At 42.8% G+C, this 17,616-nt stretch overlaps 1 protein-coding gene across 6 annotated transcripts in view; it reads left to right on the top strand.

Moving 5' to 3' along the window:
• LOC111967570 (E3 ubiquitin-protein ligase RNF130) overlaps positions 1–17,616 on the top strand; it is a 65,757-nt gene that overhangs the window by 24,832 nt on the left and 23,309 nt on the right. For all 6 annotated transcript variants that reach the window (XM_023992686.2, XM_023992688.2, XM_023992683.2 and 3 more), the window contains exon 3: positions 2,552–2,746. In XM_023992686.2, the coding sequence (XP_023848454.1) occupies positions 2,552–2,746 (195 nt within the window). The remainder of the gene's footprint in view (positions 1–2,551; positions 2,747–17,616) is intronic.

Below are 17,616 nucleotides of genomic sequence, written 5' to 3'. Positions count from 1 at the left end.
TGGAGATTATAGCAGAACATGGCCAAGATGTTCAAATGTTCATAAATGACCGGCATGGTCAAATAATAATAATCACAGTAGTTGTCGAGGGTGCAACAATTCAGCACCTCAGGAGTAAATGTCAGTTGGCTTTTCATAGCCGATCATTGAGAGTATCTCTACTGCTCCAGCTGTCTCTAGAGAGTTGAAAACAGCAGGTCTGGGACAGGTAGCACGTCCGGTGAACAGGTCAGGGTGCCATAGCCACAGGCAGGACAGTTGAAACTGGAGCAGCAGCACGGCCAGGTGGACTGGGGACAGCAAGGAGTCATCATGCCAGGTAGTCCTGGGGCATGGTCCTAGGGGTCAGGTCCTCCGAGAGAGAGAAAGAAAGAGAGAAAGAGAATTAGAGAGAGCATACTTAAATTCACACAGGACACCGGATAAGACAGGAGAAGTACTCCAGATATAACAGACTGATCCTAGCCCCCTGACACATAAACTATTGCAGCATAAATACTGGAGGCTGAGACAGGAGGGGTCAGGAGACACTGTGGCCCCATCTGATGAGACCCCCGGACAGGGCCAAACAGGCAGGATATAACCCCACCCACTTTGCCAAAGCACAGCCCCCACACCACTAGAGGGATATCTTCAACCACCAACTTACCATCCTGAGACAAGGCCGAGTATAGCCCACAAAGATCTCCACCACGGCACAACCCAAGGGGGGGAACCAACCCAGGCAGGAAGATCACGTCAGTGACTCAACCCACTCAAGTGACGCACCCCTCCTAGGGACGGCATGGAAGAGCACCAGTAAGCCAGTGACTCAGCCCCTGTAATAGGGTTAGAGGCAGAGAATCCCAGTGGAGAGAGGGGAACCGGCCAGGCARAGACAGCAAGGGTGGCAATATCTTTTGGACTACCAAGAAATGTATTGGTGAAAATATTAATCATACATTGAACTGCACCCATCTATTCTGCCAACAATGCCATCATGGAATTTACAGTCAGATAGAACCTATTTTTAAAACCTCTTATAAAGTTGGTTTTGACGCAAAAACTGGGAATTTTATATTTTTGACTGATATTGTGATTGTCTGTCTGTTTCATATCTGCAAAGTAGTGCACTACCTTTGACCAGATCCCTATGCAGGCCCTTGTCAAAAGTATCATACCATATTTTAAAACAAAAAAAAATGTACACTATATAGGGTGCAATTTTTGACACGAAGTATTGCACTATATGTCAAAAGAAGTACACTATATAAGGAATAGGGTGCCATTTTTAGATGCACTTAGCATGTTTTGTCATGGGTTTCCTGATGAAATGAAGAGCTTTGCCATCTACCGGTTAGCTAGTACACAACATCAGCCTGATTGACAGATACGTAAAAACTGCCCATTTTGTAACCAGATCTCTTCTTAATGCAGTGTAACCCTTTTTCTTTTGTGTCTTCTCAGTAGTCACTCCATGCAGTTCTTAGCCAAAGATTGTTATAACTAACCCAAGATAGACCACGGCCTATCGTTTCCAATGGGAACAAATGAAACATAGTGGGCAGAACAAACAAGGAGGTGGGCACAAGCTTGCGAGATCCTATAGGTGCGTTCTAGCATGTATTTGCRTACTTCCGTTAGGGAGAGCCCGCTCTGTGAAGTGTGCATGTGCAATAACTCAATCCGACCTTGCACTCCTTTTAAACAACAATTATTCTTTTTTTTTTTTTTGTAAAGGGTATATTCTACAAAACTTAGTCGACTCTGTTCGTAACAGATTCTAGTTTTGGGAACTGTATTGAGATMTTCTCCCACTGCCAGCCACTTAGTTTCCTCTCATCACCATATTTGGTGGTGATTGGAAATGCCAACCGGATGCTTCAGATGTATACATGCGGTGAAACATCTGGGTCATTGCTCTGTCTGTGACTTAGCTTCAATGGTGCGATTTGTTTGCTTTAGTGGTCCATTATATGCCACTGGATTTCCTGGTTGTGGATTTGTTAAAAGGGCATTAAACATAGTTAGACCGAAATATGAGCCATTGGCTGCTATCCATAGGCAGCTGTGTGCAGTTTAAACTGCTTTATACAGTGATAAAGGTTAAGCAGCTCACAGACTGAGCTGTGTGTGTCCTYGTGGTTGTACATGTGGATGTGGATTCTAACCCATCCAAATGTAAAAATCTGCAACAGTTTTATTAAAAAAACATTCTTCATTTGTTTTCTTTTAAAATTTCTTTTTTTAGTTATCTGTTATCTATGCTGTGTCAGTGCAGGGGTGGACCCCCACACTCGTTCCTTGCTATAACTCTTGATTTACAATGACTTTATTTGATTACTAAATGACATATTAATGAGTTATAAGTAGTTTATCAGCAGACCTTCAAATACACTTGCTTTATCTTGGCCAGGTTGCAGTTGTAAATGAGAACTTGTTCTCAACTGGCCTACCTGGTTAAATAAAGGTGAAATAAAATAAAAAATAAAATAAACACTGACACCACTCACCTTTTTATACAGCCTGCTAAGGTTCCTAACACTCCACCCTTCTCCTTCCCTCTGTCCAGTGGTGGACCTCCAGGGCTGCGACCCCCACACTCGCTTCGTGGTGCCCCCCCGGACAGGGCACTGGGTGGCCCTGCTGCAGCGCGGCAACTGCACCTTCAAAGAGAAGATCCTCAAGGCCTCTGCTTTCAACGCCTCCGCCGTGCTCATCTACAACAACAACTCCAATGAGGACACCGTCAAGATGGGCCATGAAGGTGAGGAGTGAAGATCTGGGTCATATGGGGGCATATTGATATTCATATGGGTTATTCATATGGCTTATGCACTCTATATGGCTCGTATATATGACCAGGGTAATATGGGGCGGCAGGTAGCCTAGTGRTTAGAGCGTTGGGCCAGTAACCGAAAGGTTGCTGGATCGAATCCCCGAGCTGACAAGGTAAAAATCTGTTRTTCACAAGTAGGTTGTCCCTGGTAGGTTGTCATTGTAAATAATAATTTGTTCTTAACTGAATCTGAATTTGTTCTTAACTGACTTGCCTAGTTATGGCTTGTTGACAGTATATGGCTTGTTTAAATAGCCTATGCAAATGGTTTAGTTCTATGGCTKTATGTATGTATGTGGCTTCTATGTAGTGATGGGGGCAAAGGAAATATCGTTTTGACAACATCTCAAAATATCTTATTTTTAAATACGGAGCCAATTTGTTTTCCGCATTTTTATTTCCATGACTGATCAAAACTTGTTTCTCATGGCTCTCTCTTGTCCCTCTGCAGCAGACATATGGTGAGCGATATGTTTGAAACATTGAATCACAATAAAATCACAGTATCGAATCGCAATACATATAGCCTCCATACTCAACTGGTGGTCCGCAGACTGGATCCGGACCCAGAACAGGGTCAATACGGATCGCAGGTCGGGCTCTGACCCCTGGTGTCATATGAACACACATAAGATATGGAAAAATGCATAGAATTGCAGGAAATTAGCTTTAAAACTGCAACAACAACAAAAATGTCCCCATGCAAAATGTGTAGAATTGTGGGGAATTAGCTTTAAAACTGCAACATTTTCTCTTTGCCAACAAGAGGAGTGTGTGAACAGTTTTTTGGGTCGCATGGGTTGCGTGGTGGGGGTTTGTTACTATGCAGATAAATTACATTATCCATCCAGACCTTTGTCACCTTGGAAATGTGTGTGACCGGACCTTCTCAAATAGTACATGAGTACCCCTGACATATAGAATCGAGAGAATCTGCTGCTCGGTGTGTCTTAGCCTGTGATGGTGGTGAAGTTAGCATTTAGCTTTATGTTATATGGTGCTTATAGCCAGCTAGCCTGCTGTGATGGTGGGTGTATGACAATTATACCGTCTGCCAAGGGTCATTGACAGTGTGTGTATGTGTAGCAGTCGTAGTGCAGTATGTTTTCTGGCAGTTTGTCGTTTGTGATGTGGCTGCAGGGGACAGTACAGGGCACAGACAGTGTGGCTGTCCTGACTGGACTGAAGGACATGGAGAATGACTCCTGCATGCTGGACCTCAGCCACCACCACAGCTAAACACCAACACAGCCAGCGGGCTTGGGCATGGCCGGTGTTCTGTTACACTGCAACATGTGCACACACACACACACACACAGAGAAGCGTGTTCGGGCACACAAACATATTTCCAGCATTGTCACCTCTCTCTATCCTTCCCTCCGCCTCTCTCCTTTGCTTCACATGCATTTCTTCCTACTCCCTCTGTGTCATTGCTAGCATCATTGTCTCAGTCTCAGCTTATTTAAGCCACAATGTGAATTCATATGAGTGCATTCAGACCTTCTGATCTTTGGATCACAACTTTTACATGAAGCGTCTCTAAGAAAACAACATCCGTTTAAAATATAATCGGACACTTCATGAATGAGTCTACTGTATGAGTGAGTGAGTGAAAGTAGCTGACGGCTAGCCTAGAGACATTTTGTACTTCACCTTCGCGTCCCCCCACCCCAGGGGATGCCCTGAGCTAATTCGAGGTAGCGTTGAAAAGCCTGCATGAATGAGATGGTCTAGTGAGCAGGTGAAGAGAGAATGAGAGAGAGGGAGAGAAATAGAGGGCGGGTGCTGGTGTAGCGTCCCTATAGCGCTGAGGAGCCAATGGCTGGGAAGGCAGGCAGGCAGTGGTGGTTAGAGGTAAGGAAAAAAGGGAGAGAGGGAGTGAAAAAATTTAACAAAGTGACAGAGCTAGCTGGGAAAACAGTGGTTGCTTGAGTCTAGTAACGGTAGGCGGGGAGGAGAGTAGCAACAAGGGAAAGGGAGGGAGGAAGAGGTAGGGGTAGAGAGAGGGAGAATGAGTCAGAAGGTGTGATAGCACTGTCTGGGTGGGATCGATGGGCTTTTATAAATATAGAAGGGGGGCCATGACTAATTTATAAGGTAATTTTCTATCATGAACAAATGGTGGAATTCTGATAGTTTCCCTGAGCACAAACCTTTCAGTATTGATCACTGTTTGCTTGAAAAGCACGTAATTTATCATGGATGGGAGTTATTTGTCAATATCACGGGGATATGGGAGATGTATGCATTTGACTTTGAGGAAAGATGTGTGTGTGTGTGTGTGTGTGTGTGTGTGTGTGTGTGTGTGTGTGTGTGTGTGTGTGTGTGTGTGTGTGTGTGTGTGTGTGTACATGCTGGGCTTGGGTGGTATCCAGATTGTTAAACCTTCATACCGACCTTGTGGTATCCCGGGATATTCGGTAATACCAGCACTGAACAAAAAGGCCGCTTTTTTAGACCACTCTGAGCCTCTGTAATCCGAATGTTAGCAATGCTAACAAGTACATGTAAATCCCAAAGCAAATGCTAGCTAAATACTAACGAGCACATACAAACATTTTATTTAATTTGTATTTATTTTTACCCACTTTTTGTCGCCAACTTCGTGACTACCATCTTGTCTCATCGCTGCAACTCCCCAACGGGCTCGGGAGAGGCGAAGGTCGAGTCATGCGTCCTCCGAAATATGACCCGCCAAGCCACGCTTCTTTAACACCCGCTCGCTTAACCCGGAAGCCAGCTGCATCATTGTGTCAGAGGAAACACTGTTTAACTGACTACCGAAGTCAGCCTGCAGGCGCCCGGCCCGCCACTCGGGAGGCCCTACATGCAAACATTTTAAACAGTTTCTGACATACAGTGCCTTCAGAAAGTATTCACACTGTACTTTTTCCACATTTTCTTGTGTTACAAAGTGGGAATAAAATTGATTTGTCATTTTTTGTCAACGATCAACAGCTGTGAGTTTTTGTGAGTAAGTCTATAAGAGCTTTCCACACCTGGATTGTGCAACATTTGCCCATTATTCTTTTCAAAATTCTTCAAGCTCTGTCAAATTGGTTGTTGATCATTGTTAGACAACCGTTTTCAGGTCGTCATAGATTTTCAAGCAGATTTCGAACTGTAACTCGGCCACATTCACTGTCTTCTTGGTAAGCAACTCTAGTGTAGATTTGCTTTAGGTTATTGTCCTGCTGAAAGGTGCATTAATTTCCCAGTGCCTGGTGGAGGGCAGACTGAATCAATTTAGGATTTTGTCTGTGCTTAGCTCCATTCCGTTTCTTTTTTTATCCTGAAAAACTCCCCAGTCCTAAACGATTACAAGCATACTCAGAATGTCACGCCCTGACCACAGTAAGCTGTTTTTTACTGTGTTGGTTGGAGCGTGATAGTGACTAGGGTGGGTCATCTAGGTGATTGTATGTCTATGATGGCCTGATATGGTTCCCAATCAGAGACAGCTGTTTATCGTTGTCTCTGATTGGGGATCATATTTAGGTAGCCATTTTCCCCATTGTTAGTTGTGGGATCTTGTCTACAGTAAGTTGCCTTTGTGCACTCTAGTAGCTTCACGTTTCGTTTGTGCTTTTGTTGTTTTGTTTAGTGAGTTTATTAAAATTATGTGGAACTCTATGCACGCTGCGCCTTGGTCTCATCATTACAACGATCGTGACAGAAGATCCCACCAACAAAGGACCAACCAGCGTGCCCAGAAGGAGGAAGTATCCTGGACTTGGGAAGAGATCCTGAATAGGAAGGGATCCTGGACTTGGGAGGAAATCCTGGCAGAACAGGATCGCCTTCCTTGGCGAGAGTCGCCTAGGAGCATGAGAGGACAGCAACGACGTCGGGGAGGTAGGCCACAGAAACCCCATTTTTTTGGGGGGGGCACATGGAGCAGTCGGCGAAGTTGAGGGGTGAGTAAGAGACCTTCGAGGAGTTGTTGATTAAATTGGAGGAGAGTGAAGAGAGAGAGCTGTTGGTTTGACGTAGTATGCACGGCATTCGCCAGTTACTCGTACTCTGTGCCAGTTACTCGTACTCGTCCTGAAACGTGTGTTAAAGTTCCGGAACAATTGATGCCGGCTATACACACCAGGTCTCCAGTGTACCTTCACAACCCAGTACGTCCTGTTCCTGCTCCTCGCACTCTCCCTCAAGTGCGTGTCTCCAGTCAGGCCCGTCCTGTTTCTCTTCCCCGCACTCGCCCTGAGGTGCGTGTCATCAGTCCGGTGCCACCTGTACCGGTCCCACGCATCAGGTCTCCAGTGCGCCTCCACAGTCCAGTACGTCCTGTGCCTCTTCCCCGCACTCGCCCTGAGGTGCGTGTCATCAGTCCGGTGCCACCTGTACCGGTCCCACGCATTTATCGAGTGAAAAAAAGCAGTTTTCCCATGCATCTCCTCCTTCTCACTACCACGCATTAGTTTCGCTTCCCCACCCGCCATTTTTTTAAAGACCCGACGGAGCTCATTGCCTTCTTGAATCATGCAGAAACGGGCAGCGTGGAGGTCTCGGCATGAATTCTGTTGGAAAAGGGGAGAAATTGTGCTTTACAATGGTATTGACATTACAGTTGATCTGGAAGTATTACGTTTTTTGGGCGCTAAAATAAGGTMAATTGTACGGACCACGGCGATGTACAAAAGTGGTAGCAAACCAAATGCACAAATGCAGAGCATTAAGCACATTTTAGACAGTTAACTTAATTGTTATAAGATATCTAGCTGGCAAACATTTAGTTGTGAATTAGATACAATAAAATCAAAAATAAATCACCTGGCGAGTGACTCACAAGGCTCCGGTCTCTCGTTGTTGTGTGCTTGTAAAGAAACACCATGTGACTGGGGACTACCGGTAAGCTTCATAATGAAAAATAAATGAGCAGGTGAAATGAAGAACGCAGTCTGCTTTTTCTCCTAACGTATTGCACAAGTGACTGCAGGTATTTACTTAAGTATCTACAATTATTCAAATCTGTAAAAATCCAGTGGCTATTTCCAAATACCAAATACCTTGAAAAACCATCTGGTGGCTATTTCTAAAGTAGAATATTGTAAAAAGGAATAAATAAATAAGGCACTAAAGTAAAACTGCAGAAAATGTGGCAAAGAAATACACTTTATGTCCTGCATATTATTAACCTTTATTTAAACAGGAGAAACAAGCTGAGCTGAGTTTCTTTTACAGTATGATACAACAATAAAAACAACAAAGCAATTAATAAGAATTTAAAACTAAACAAATGTAAAACAGTACAAGATGGAGATTAAAAATATTAAAATAAATAAACATCTATGAGAAAAACACACATTACAAAAAGCAATCACAGTTCATAATAAAAGTTAATGTAATGTGCATTAAACTGTCTTACAGGCACCAAAACATCTAACTGGAGTTCTCTCTGCAATTCATTCCATGAGTGTGGAGCATGATATTCAAGTGCCGTTTTGCCTAACTCTGTGTGAACCTGGGGTATCTCTAGCACTAGCATGTCCCGTGACCTAGTCTGATAAATACTGTTTGACCACTGGATTTTTTAGTTAAAATAATTAGGAAGTTTCTGTAAGACAGCTTTATAAACCAATATCAACCAGTGTTTGGCCCTTCTAAATGTCAGGGAGTCCCGGCCAACCGAAGTGTACAAAAAGCAATGATGTGTGCAAAAGTTTGCACCAGTAACAAAGTGCAACGCTGCATGATACACTGCATCCAATTTCTTCAGTACTGATGCTGATCCATGCATATATAAAACATCGCCAYAATCAAGCACTGACATAAAAGTGGCCTGTACAATTTCCTTTCTGTGATGACAGACAAGATTTATTTCTATAAAAAATCTCATTCTCAATTTCAGCTTCTTTACCAGCTCAGTTATATGAGTTTTCAAAGAGCGATTATCATCTAACCAAATTCCAAGGTATTTATAGGTGGGAACACGTTCCAAAAGAGAGCCATCATGGATAGCAATGTTCAGATTTTCCAATTGTTTACTATTGGATTGTGAAAATACGGTATACTTAGTTTTACTTGAATTAAGCACCCGCCTAAGATCTACAAGTGCATCTTGAAGCAATTGAAAGTCAGATTGCAGGAATGYAAATGCTTGAGCGAGTGATGGGGCTGTGGCATATAGTACTGTGTCATCAGCATAGATATGAAAGTTGCATTTTTTCACTGAGTTGYAGATATMATTTATGTATATAGTGAATAATAAAGGACCTAAAATCGAACCTTGTGGGACTCCTTTGTGTACAGTGACAAAATCTSATTTTACCCCATCTGAAATWATWGCCTGAGATCTATCACTGAGATAATTCTGAAACCACAAACATGTATCTGAGGCCAACCCCAATGAGGTCAGTCYCTTCMGCAGAAGAGAATGATCAACTGTATCGAAAGCCTTCGACAGGTCAACAAACAAAGCAACACAGTTCAASTTCTTATCCAAGGCTCTTACAATATMATTTACAACCAGTGTGGTGGCTRTGATACTACTGTGCCCTGGTCTAAAACCGGACTGAAATTTGTTCAGTATGCAGTTGTCAGACAAGAAAGASCGCAGCTGTACATTTACCTATGACTCTTAACATTTCTGCAAGACAAGACAGCTTAGAGATTGGTCGATAATTATCAAGGTCACCAGTATCCCCACCTTTGTGCAGAGTCAGCACATAGGCAGTTTTCCAAATCTTTGGTATGACCCCAGAGGTCAGCGTGAGGTTAARAATATGAGTAAGAGCACCAGAGATAAGTGGTGCAGCTCTAGCCAGCAACCCTGGGTCAAGTTTGTCAGCCCCTGTTGCTKGCTTAGTGTCTATGGCTAGCAAGGCATCAATAACTTTCTCCTCTGTGAAGAGGCTTAGTGAGAAACCCTGACCATCAGCATACTCATGCATAATCCCTTCATGTGTATCTTTTCTTCCGTCATTTGTGGTCGACATTTTCTCAGAAAGATTGCCTGCTGCAATGAAGTGATTGTTGAAGGCATTAGCAATGGCATTCTTATCAGTAATGAGTCCAGTATCCAACCCTATCTGATTTGGGAGTGTAGAGTGCATATTGCTCTGTAATGTTTTAACTACTTTCCAGAATTTGGCTGGATTCCCATAAGTCATTTAAACTAGTCACATAGTAATCCGATTTTGTTCTTCAAACAAGTCTGATGCACAGGTTTCTCAGCGGCCTAAAAGTCAGCCAGTCAGAACAAGAATACGTTTCTCTAGCCTTAGCCAATTCTACATCTCTTTTACGAATAGCATCAGAAATGTTTTACTCTAACCTTAGTGTATGGAGCGTGTTTATCGGCAATGGAAATACAAAACACTAGTACATTTTTCTAACGTCAACATATACTACGTATATTCAAATGTAAAAACCCAAGTCCCTTACAGTTTTTAAAAACGTGGATTGTTGCTATCAACCGGGGTACTTGAGGTGTTTGCACAAATATAATCGCCAGTGTGAACCAAGTGAATGGGGACAAGATTACTAAGTACATTACCCCTACGTTTATGAAAAYGTGGTTAAACGGTAGTCTGATACAATACTTGCTATAGCAATACTGGGACTATCCCTATATCATTTTTATTGTTTAAGTACCTTTTCCATGTTGGATGATARGAGGCGGATGCCATTTTCACCCAGATGAATTCCATCATTGAYGAAGTTCCTCTGTTTTTGGAAAAAGCWATCAAAATTGTCAACAAATGACGTGCCCATGTCTTTAGAAAGACGCATTAGCCATAGATGAAAAGACCACATATGAATAAAACTCTGTCCCACAATGGCGATGAGATTGGATGGTTCCTGAGATAACGATTCTTTCCGCAAGGCTTCGAGCTGTTTCCAAGAGCAACAAGAAGTTGTTTCTGAGTCTCTCAGACTTCACTCCTATAATGTCATTTGAACCAACGTGCAACACAACTGTTGTCAGGTCGGGAATCTGCTTCTTGACTACTGGTAAAATTCAAATTTATTCGGTGACTTTAGCACCTGGAAAACAAAGTGTGCGTGTATCTTGGATTGACGCTTGCTTTACCATTGAGCTCCCGATTTAAAACGGTAGCTAGCCGTTTACCATTATTGTTTCTTCCCACGCCTTTAGCACAGCTCCATTTTTATTCTTGGTTTTTTCAACTCCAACTCGGCCACCACAGATCACGGGGATCAGAGCTCCTGGCGCAAACACAGCGCGGGCAGAATAAGAATCATCCGGATCAGATGACCGCGGACCCGAAGGCGCTGGAACATCAGGATCTAAAGCAGCAAAGCTGTTTGACGTCTGGAGAACACTCATTGCTTCCGTTGCTGTAGAGGGTCGAGATCGAGGTCCTCGCTGGCATTGAGTCCCACGCCGTACTGCGATGTGTCTCCATGGTTGGATATCTTGGTCCACAAAGGAGCCGCTAGCTGCAGCCTCTGGAGAAGAACCAGCATCCCCCCGCGGCAATGGCCAATCCAACGACGATAGTCTTCCCGATGGTGAGACTCCCCTCAGCTTGGTGGTGTTTGCTGCCAATGGAGTGGAGAACGAGAAGGGAGGAGGACGTGGCTTTCCTATAATAGCTGGTACAAATTAGCGATTTGTTGACTCAAAGTAGCAACTTCTTCTCTATAGCCTTCGGCAATTGCTACATTGTAAATTCAGGTGTTTTTCTTTATCTCGGAACTGGCCGAAATAGACACAGCTCCGGCATCTTATATATTGCTTGTGCAATCCAACGTCCTACATCGTGCGAGTTGGTCASCGCATATAAAGCGTTATGTTTGAGGCAAATCCAACACAACACATCACTGAGTACCACTCTTAGTATTTTCAAGCATGGTGGTGGCAGCATCATGTTATGGGTATTCTTGTCATTGGCAAGGGCTAAAGTTTTTTGGGGAGATAAAAAGAAAAGGAATAGAACTAAACACAGGCAAAATCCTAGTGGAAGACTTGGTTCCAACACAAACTGGGAGACAAATTCACCTTTCAGAAGGACAATAAYCTAAACACAAGGCCAAATATACACTGGAGTTTCATACTAAGACAACATTGAATGTCCATGAGTGGCCTAGTTACAGTTTTRACTTAAATAAGCTTGAAAATCTATGGCAAGACTTGAAAATGGCTGTCTAGCAATGATCAACAACCAACTTGACAGAGATTGAAGAATGTTTTAAAGAATAATGTGCAAATATTGCACAATCCAGATGTGCAAAGCTTCTTAGAGACTTACCCAGAAAGACTCACAGCTGTAATCACTGCAAAAGGTGATTCTAACATGTATTGACTCAGGGGTGGGAATGTAAAAAACATATTTAAATGATATATTTCTGTATTTCATTTTCAAGAAATTAGCAAAAATGTCTAAACATGTTTTCACTTTGTCATTATGGGGTATTGTGTTGAGATGGGTGAGCAAATGTTTTATTTCATCTATTTTGAATTCAGGCTGTAACACAACAAAATGTGGAATAAATCAAGGGGTATGAATACTTTCTGAAGGCACTGTACCAGAGATGTTGTGTGGAGATATGGGGCAGAGAGAGACATCAGCCTCACAGAGGATGGCACACTGACAACAGCAAATTTGACTGTGCTGACGAGGATTTATGTGTGCGTGTTAATGTTCATAGACATGCCTCTGAACTCTGTTGTGTATGGGGATGGTGGTGAGACAAAGAGAGGACGAAAACGAGAAAAAGCCTTGCTTTGGTGCTTTTACTGTGAAGTGCTTGTATTGTAATGGGGTGCAAAGGATGTCATTTAGTCACACAATCTCTGAATAGAATTTCCTCATAGTCACAGGTCTAGGAAAAGCTGACCTTTCGCCAATCCTACCCTTGACCATAAGGGGAAAAAAACTGAACCAGACCTTGGATCAGTATCTGGAAGCAAGCCATCACGGCAGGTCTAGGTTCAGCCATTAGGCRCCACCCATAAAACAAAGCCAAAGAGTGAGGCATGTAAACATGCCAGGGCACGTGCCTGCCTGGCTCTGTCTGATTTCCTCTGTGGTGAATGCCTGTCTGAAGACTTGACTTAGCTTTGGAGATTTACAGATAACTGCTGAGAGAGAGAGCGAGAGAGAGCTCAACTTGTTTTTGCCTGCTCTTGTGGTCCCTGCAGTCTCATTTTAGTTCAGCGTCTTACTRTGTTTTGGGGTTTTATCAGACCAAAACCTGTAGGCTGTGTGTGTRCAGGGCTCAAAACTGCGACCAAAACACTTGCATTTGCGACCCTTGGCAGTGCTTTTTTTTATTTTATTTTTTGTTATCAAGATTCATTCAAGCAGCAATGGGTTTGCAACAGTGGGTATGCTGACCAGGTATTCAACAAGTTTAGTTTGAAGTCTTGGTTGAATCTTTGCGATGGAAAAAATGATTTAATCAATTTTAGAATAAGGCTGTAACGGAACAAAATGGGAAAAGAGGGAATGTGTCTGAATCCTTTCCGAATGCACTGTACTTAACTATCAAAAGTAAATGTAATCGCTAAAATATACTTAAGTATCAAAAGTAAAAGTATAAATAATTTCAAATGTTATTTTTTTTAAATTTACGGATAGCCAGGGGCACTCTCCAACAGAAATAATTTACAAATGAAGCATGTGTGTTTTAGTTCGCCAGGTAAGAGGCAGTAGGGATGACCAGGAATGTTCTCTTGATAAGTGCGTGAATTTGACCATTTTCCTGTCCTGCTAAGCATTCGAAATGTAACGAGTACTTTTTGATAGATTGTTTTTATATTATTATTTTAATTTTATATTTTATTTAACTAGGCAAGTCAGTTAAGWACAAATTAATTGGATGTCCGAGAAAATGTATGGAGTAAAAAGTACATKAATTTCTTTAGGAATGTAGTGAAGTAAAAGACATCAAAAATATAAATAGTAAAGTACAGTACGACTTAAGTACTTTACACCACTGTGTACATGTCTAGACAATACTGACCCATCCACTTAGCTAGATGTGTCTGTGGGGTGGTTATAGCAATTCTTTCACATTACCCATCAATTTAGACAAGTGTGTCTGGTAGGGGTGTGCTGACATGGCCATACTCGTAACTGTGTCTGTAAATAGACAATTGTTAGTTGGATCRGATGATACTCGTGATCGGGAAAAAAAWKGTTGTGTTTTAATATGCCTAAATAGATACCTCCCTGCACGTTCTCACTGCAAAAAAAAGCTGCAGATTAGAAGCAGCGCGTGGAGGGGTGGGGGTGTGTGTGTGTCTGTGTGTCCTCAATTTGCAGTGGGCAATTTCATATTTTTAGCACATGGCCTCACATGTGAATCCTTAAAGAGATGGGTGGGGCTAAGGCTTAAGAGGTTGTGAAAGAGGCGGAATAGTTGTAGACAACAAAGAGCTCTCCAGTACTGTAGGTGTACCAAACATTCAAGGCCATTTTCTCAAAAGTGGGGTTATAAGTGCATCAACTTTCAAAGCAGAATTGCTTTCCCATTCTTCCTTAACTGCAGTGTATGATATACCATTTAGTAGCTCTGAGTCTCTATTTTTATCCAATATAAAAAACACTTTCAGATTTTGCTACATAAGACCGAATCGAGGTGGTCGGTCACATATGTCATTCCCCTCTGCACAAAGTCATTGACACTTAGCAACATTATTTACATTTTAGTCATTTAGCAGACACTCTAATCCAGAGCTATTTACACCAAAAAATTGCACAACAGATGTTTCACCTAGTTATCTCAGGGATTCGAACCAGATACCTAGCGGTTACTAGTCCAATGCTCTTAACCGCTAGGCTACCTTCCACTTAACATTACGTTGCCCTTATGCCATCATGCATTTACTGTAGGATGACATTTGGCAACTAAAATCGAAATACTTAGCTATCGTCAGTAGGTGTAGAAAACAAACAAGGATTGAATTGTAATAAAAGGAAACTACTTTAGCTGTGTTCTGTTTTTATGAGTAACTGGTGTGGAGTTCCATCAGAAGACATCACGTGTCCAGAAGTCGATATGTGTTTAATCCAAATTTAAGTGAAGTTTGAAAGTCCCAAGGTCAACCCGAGGTATCGCTCCTTTTTCTGTGTCAGCTTGTTATTATGTTTTCAGCATTACAGAGGAGGGAAGGGGACTAGTTAATATTACTTTTTTTTTTTTAAATGGGTTATGTTTTCCAAAGAAATAACCACAGATTTTCAGAAACGCACACATTCGTATCTGCTTTCTTGCTATCCACCTCCCACACTCACATCCACACCTTTGGCATGAGGCACTGGAGTTAATAAGTCACCGTGCGTCATGGCTGATTTCCCCCCTGGGCTTTTGGTACAACACGTGTACTGTGCTGGGTCTATGGTACCCTAGCCTAGTCTAGCCCGGCCAGGTCCCTACATGTGTGTTCAGTGCTTGGTCTATGGTGAACTAGCATAGCCTAGCCCCATAAAACCAATGATTCATGGGAGCGGCCCGTTGTGCAGCGCCATAGTTTTGACTGGCCGTGATTTCCCATCAACCCTGGGCAATAGAGCATATTGTAAAGCCAGCTGCACTTCTTTCGTGATAAGCGGAGCTGGTGCGTGTGTATGTAGAGTATTAGGACCGGGGGCGTGTCTCAGGTCAAGGTTTCTTTCTCTTTGTTGTTTGTCCTGCTTGCTTTATGGCCGTTAGATACTGAAGTGAGGGCCAATTTAGATAGGAATTGCACCTCATTTCAATCTATAGAGGGTTGTGTTTGGGTCTTTCTGTGCATGTCATGCGTAAGTGCGTGCGTATTTGTGTGTTTGAGTAGACATAGCTCAACTGCAATAGTCAGCAGTAGACCAACTAGGTTGTCGGTCAGTGGTTTAACAACTTACTGTTAATTTGAACCTTGTTTTGCGGCGGTTGACCACAAGCCAACCACAATGTGGTTGTTCTGTGGACGCCCTTCAATTTGGGACCATAGATGGATTAGCTGACAATGTCACAAAAACGATGCGTGCGCTTCCATGGGGCAGAAGTCAGCCTGTTGTGATTCTGGATGGCCAGATTGCTAGCAAGAATGACACTGCCATGTGGGKAATTGTAAGTGGCTCGTTTCAGCTCGTTTCATTGATACCATTTCTTGGTTTGAGGTGTTTTTACTGATTTCATGTCAATGCTAATATGACTAAAATACGCTAACTAGCTAACCAACAACTGTAGTGAAGTATTTGAGAGAAAAGTGCTCATTGTGCAAATGTATTTACGTTTTCAACATGTTGTCAACAATCTAAGCCAACCCCGTCGGTTTTGCCCCATAGTTGTTCATGCCTCGGTTTTGTTGCTAAACAACCAACCCGTCTATTAGAGTACTGTTTTGGTGCAGTTGAATTAAGTTGTGGTCTGTTGACACATGAATTTGAAGTGAAGAAAGATGGTTGTGGTCAGTTGGCACATGAGTTTGAAGTGACGAAATCCCTTCCTCCCTCCATCCTCTCGCTGTTTGTCAGGTAGCTCAGTGCAAGGGTGCTCTCAATCACCCCATATCTCGTGGCACCCGTGCTCCCCAAACACGCTGAGTCAGTAGCCAGGTGGCGTTTGGCTAAAGGGCACCTTTAAGAGAGGGCTTCCACTGAGGGAGGGAGGGAGGGAGGGAAGGAAGGATAGGTACAGAGAAAGAGAAAGAGAAGGAGGGAGAGAGAGAGAGGGGTAGAGAGACGAATAGTGTAATGACTTAACTGTTGTCATTCAGCCTGCGCGACAGGGAGTCATTATACCCAGCCTTCTGAATTACAGCCCTTTTCTCTCTCTTTCTGTCTCTCCCTTTTTCTTTTGATCTTTCTCTTAAGAAAACAGATGTTTTAAGGCCAATTCTGGAGGAATTACCATCTGGTAACATTATTGATAATTCACAGTCAAACTTTCAAGGACTTTAGGAGCCAAATGATCTGTGAAGGATAGTCTTGATGCTTCTTTCGTCACAATGTTGGTTTAATTCTGGAAGTGCAACAAACAAACAAAATATCTGACACGGGAAAGAGGATGAAGCCGTTTGGGTACTGTCTTTTTTTGTCGTTTTGACATCGTTGAGGAAGGGGGATGTCTGTAAGGGAAAGAAAATTACAAAGTTCAAAAGGAGGGATGTCTGATGAAAAAGAAAGAGAGGTTTATGTCACAGTGCGAATGCAGGTAGTCACCGTCTCTAGAAAATAGAGAATGTGTGCTACAGGAGAAAGGTAGAGGCCTCATGTTTTCTCCACTCAAAGTGGATGTTTCCTGTTGTCTTAATCTCACGGCCTTGGTGTGTGTGTGACCAGTGTGCCATTCGTCAACACTGAGGCAAGGTAAACTGCGCACACACACACGCGCGCACACACAGATGTGTAGTAAACAGGCACGTAGATTTAGACAGATTCCCGTACACACACACTGATGTACAGTAGACACGCTTACACACACGAGCACACGCAGACAGACACAGTGCACTTTCAGCTGCTATTAGTGGTAAGGCAAGCTGTGGTAAAAGAGCCCAGAGGGACAGAGAAGAGTCGTCTCCAGCAGTAACATGACTCCCCCTGGCCTGTAGCAGTCAGCTGCCTGGACCCTCTTACTACCACCAACTTAAAATGGAGGTGATTATGATGATCACAGATGGCTCCACCACTGCTTATATAGTTTAAAATAAACAATGATTATTTTCCACTGGCTAATGCTCTGCAATGCATTGCGGTCATTGTCCATGAATGAATTCCATTATACCACATCACCATTGTTGGCATAATGTTTCACATTTCTTCACATAGGGTATTCAAAAATTCAGGAGCCCCTATTCACATAATGGATATATTATACGTTCTCTTACACGTTTCTC

The sequence above is a fragment of the Salvelinus sp. IW2-2015 genome, linkage group LG8 (assembly GCF_002910315.2).
Source record: "Salvelinus sp. IW2-2015 linkage group LG8, ASM291031v2, whole genome shotgun sequence".
In the NCBI taxonomy this organism is placed as follows: Eukaryota; Metazoa; Chordata; class Actinopteri; order Salmoniformes; family Salmonidae; genus Salvelinus; species Salvelinus sp. IW2-2015.
Note: the sequence above shows the minus strand (reverse complement) of the source record. Positions and strands in the feature narration are given on the sequence as shown.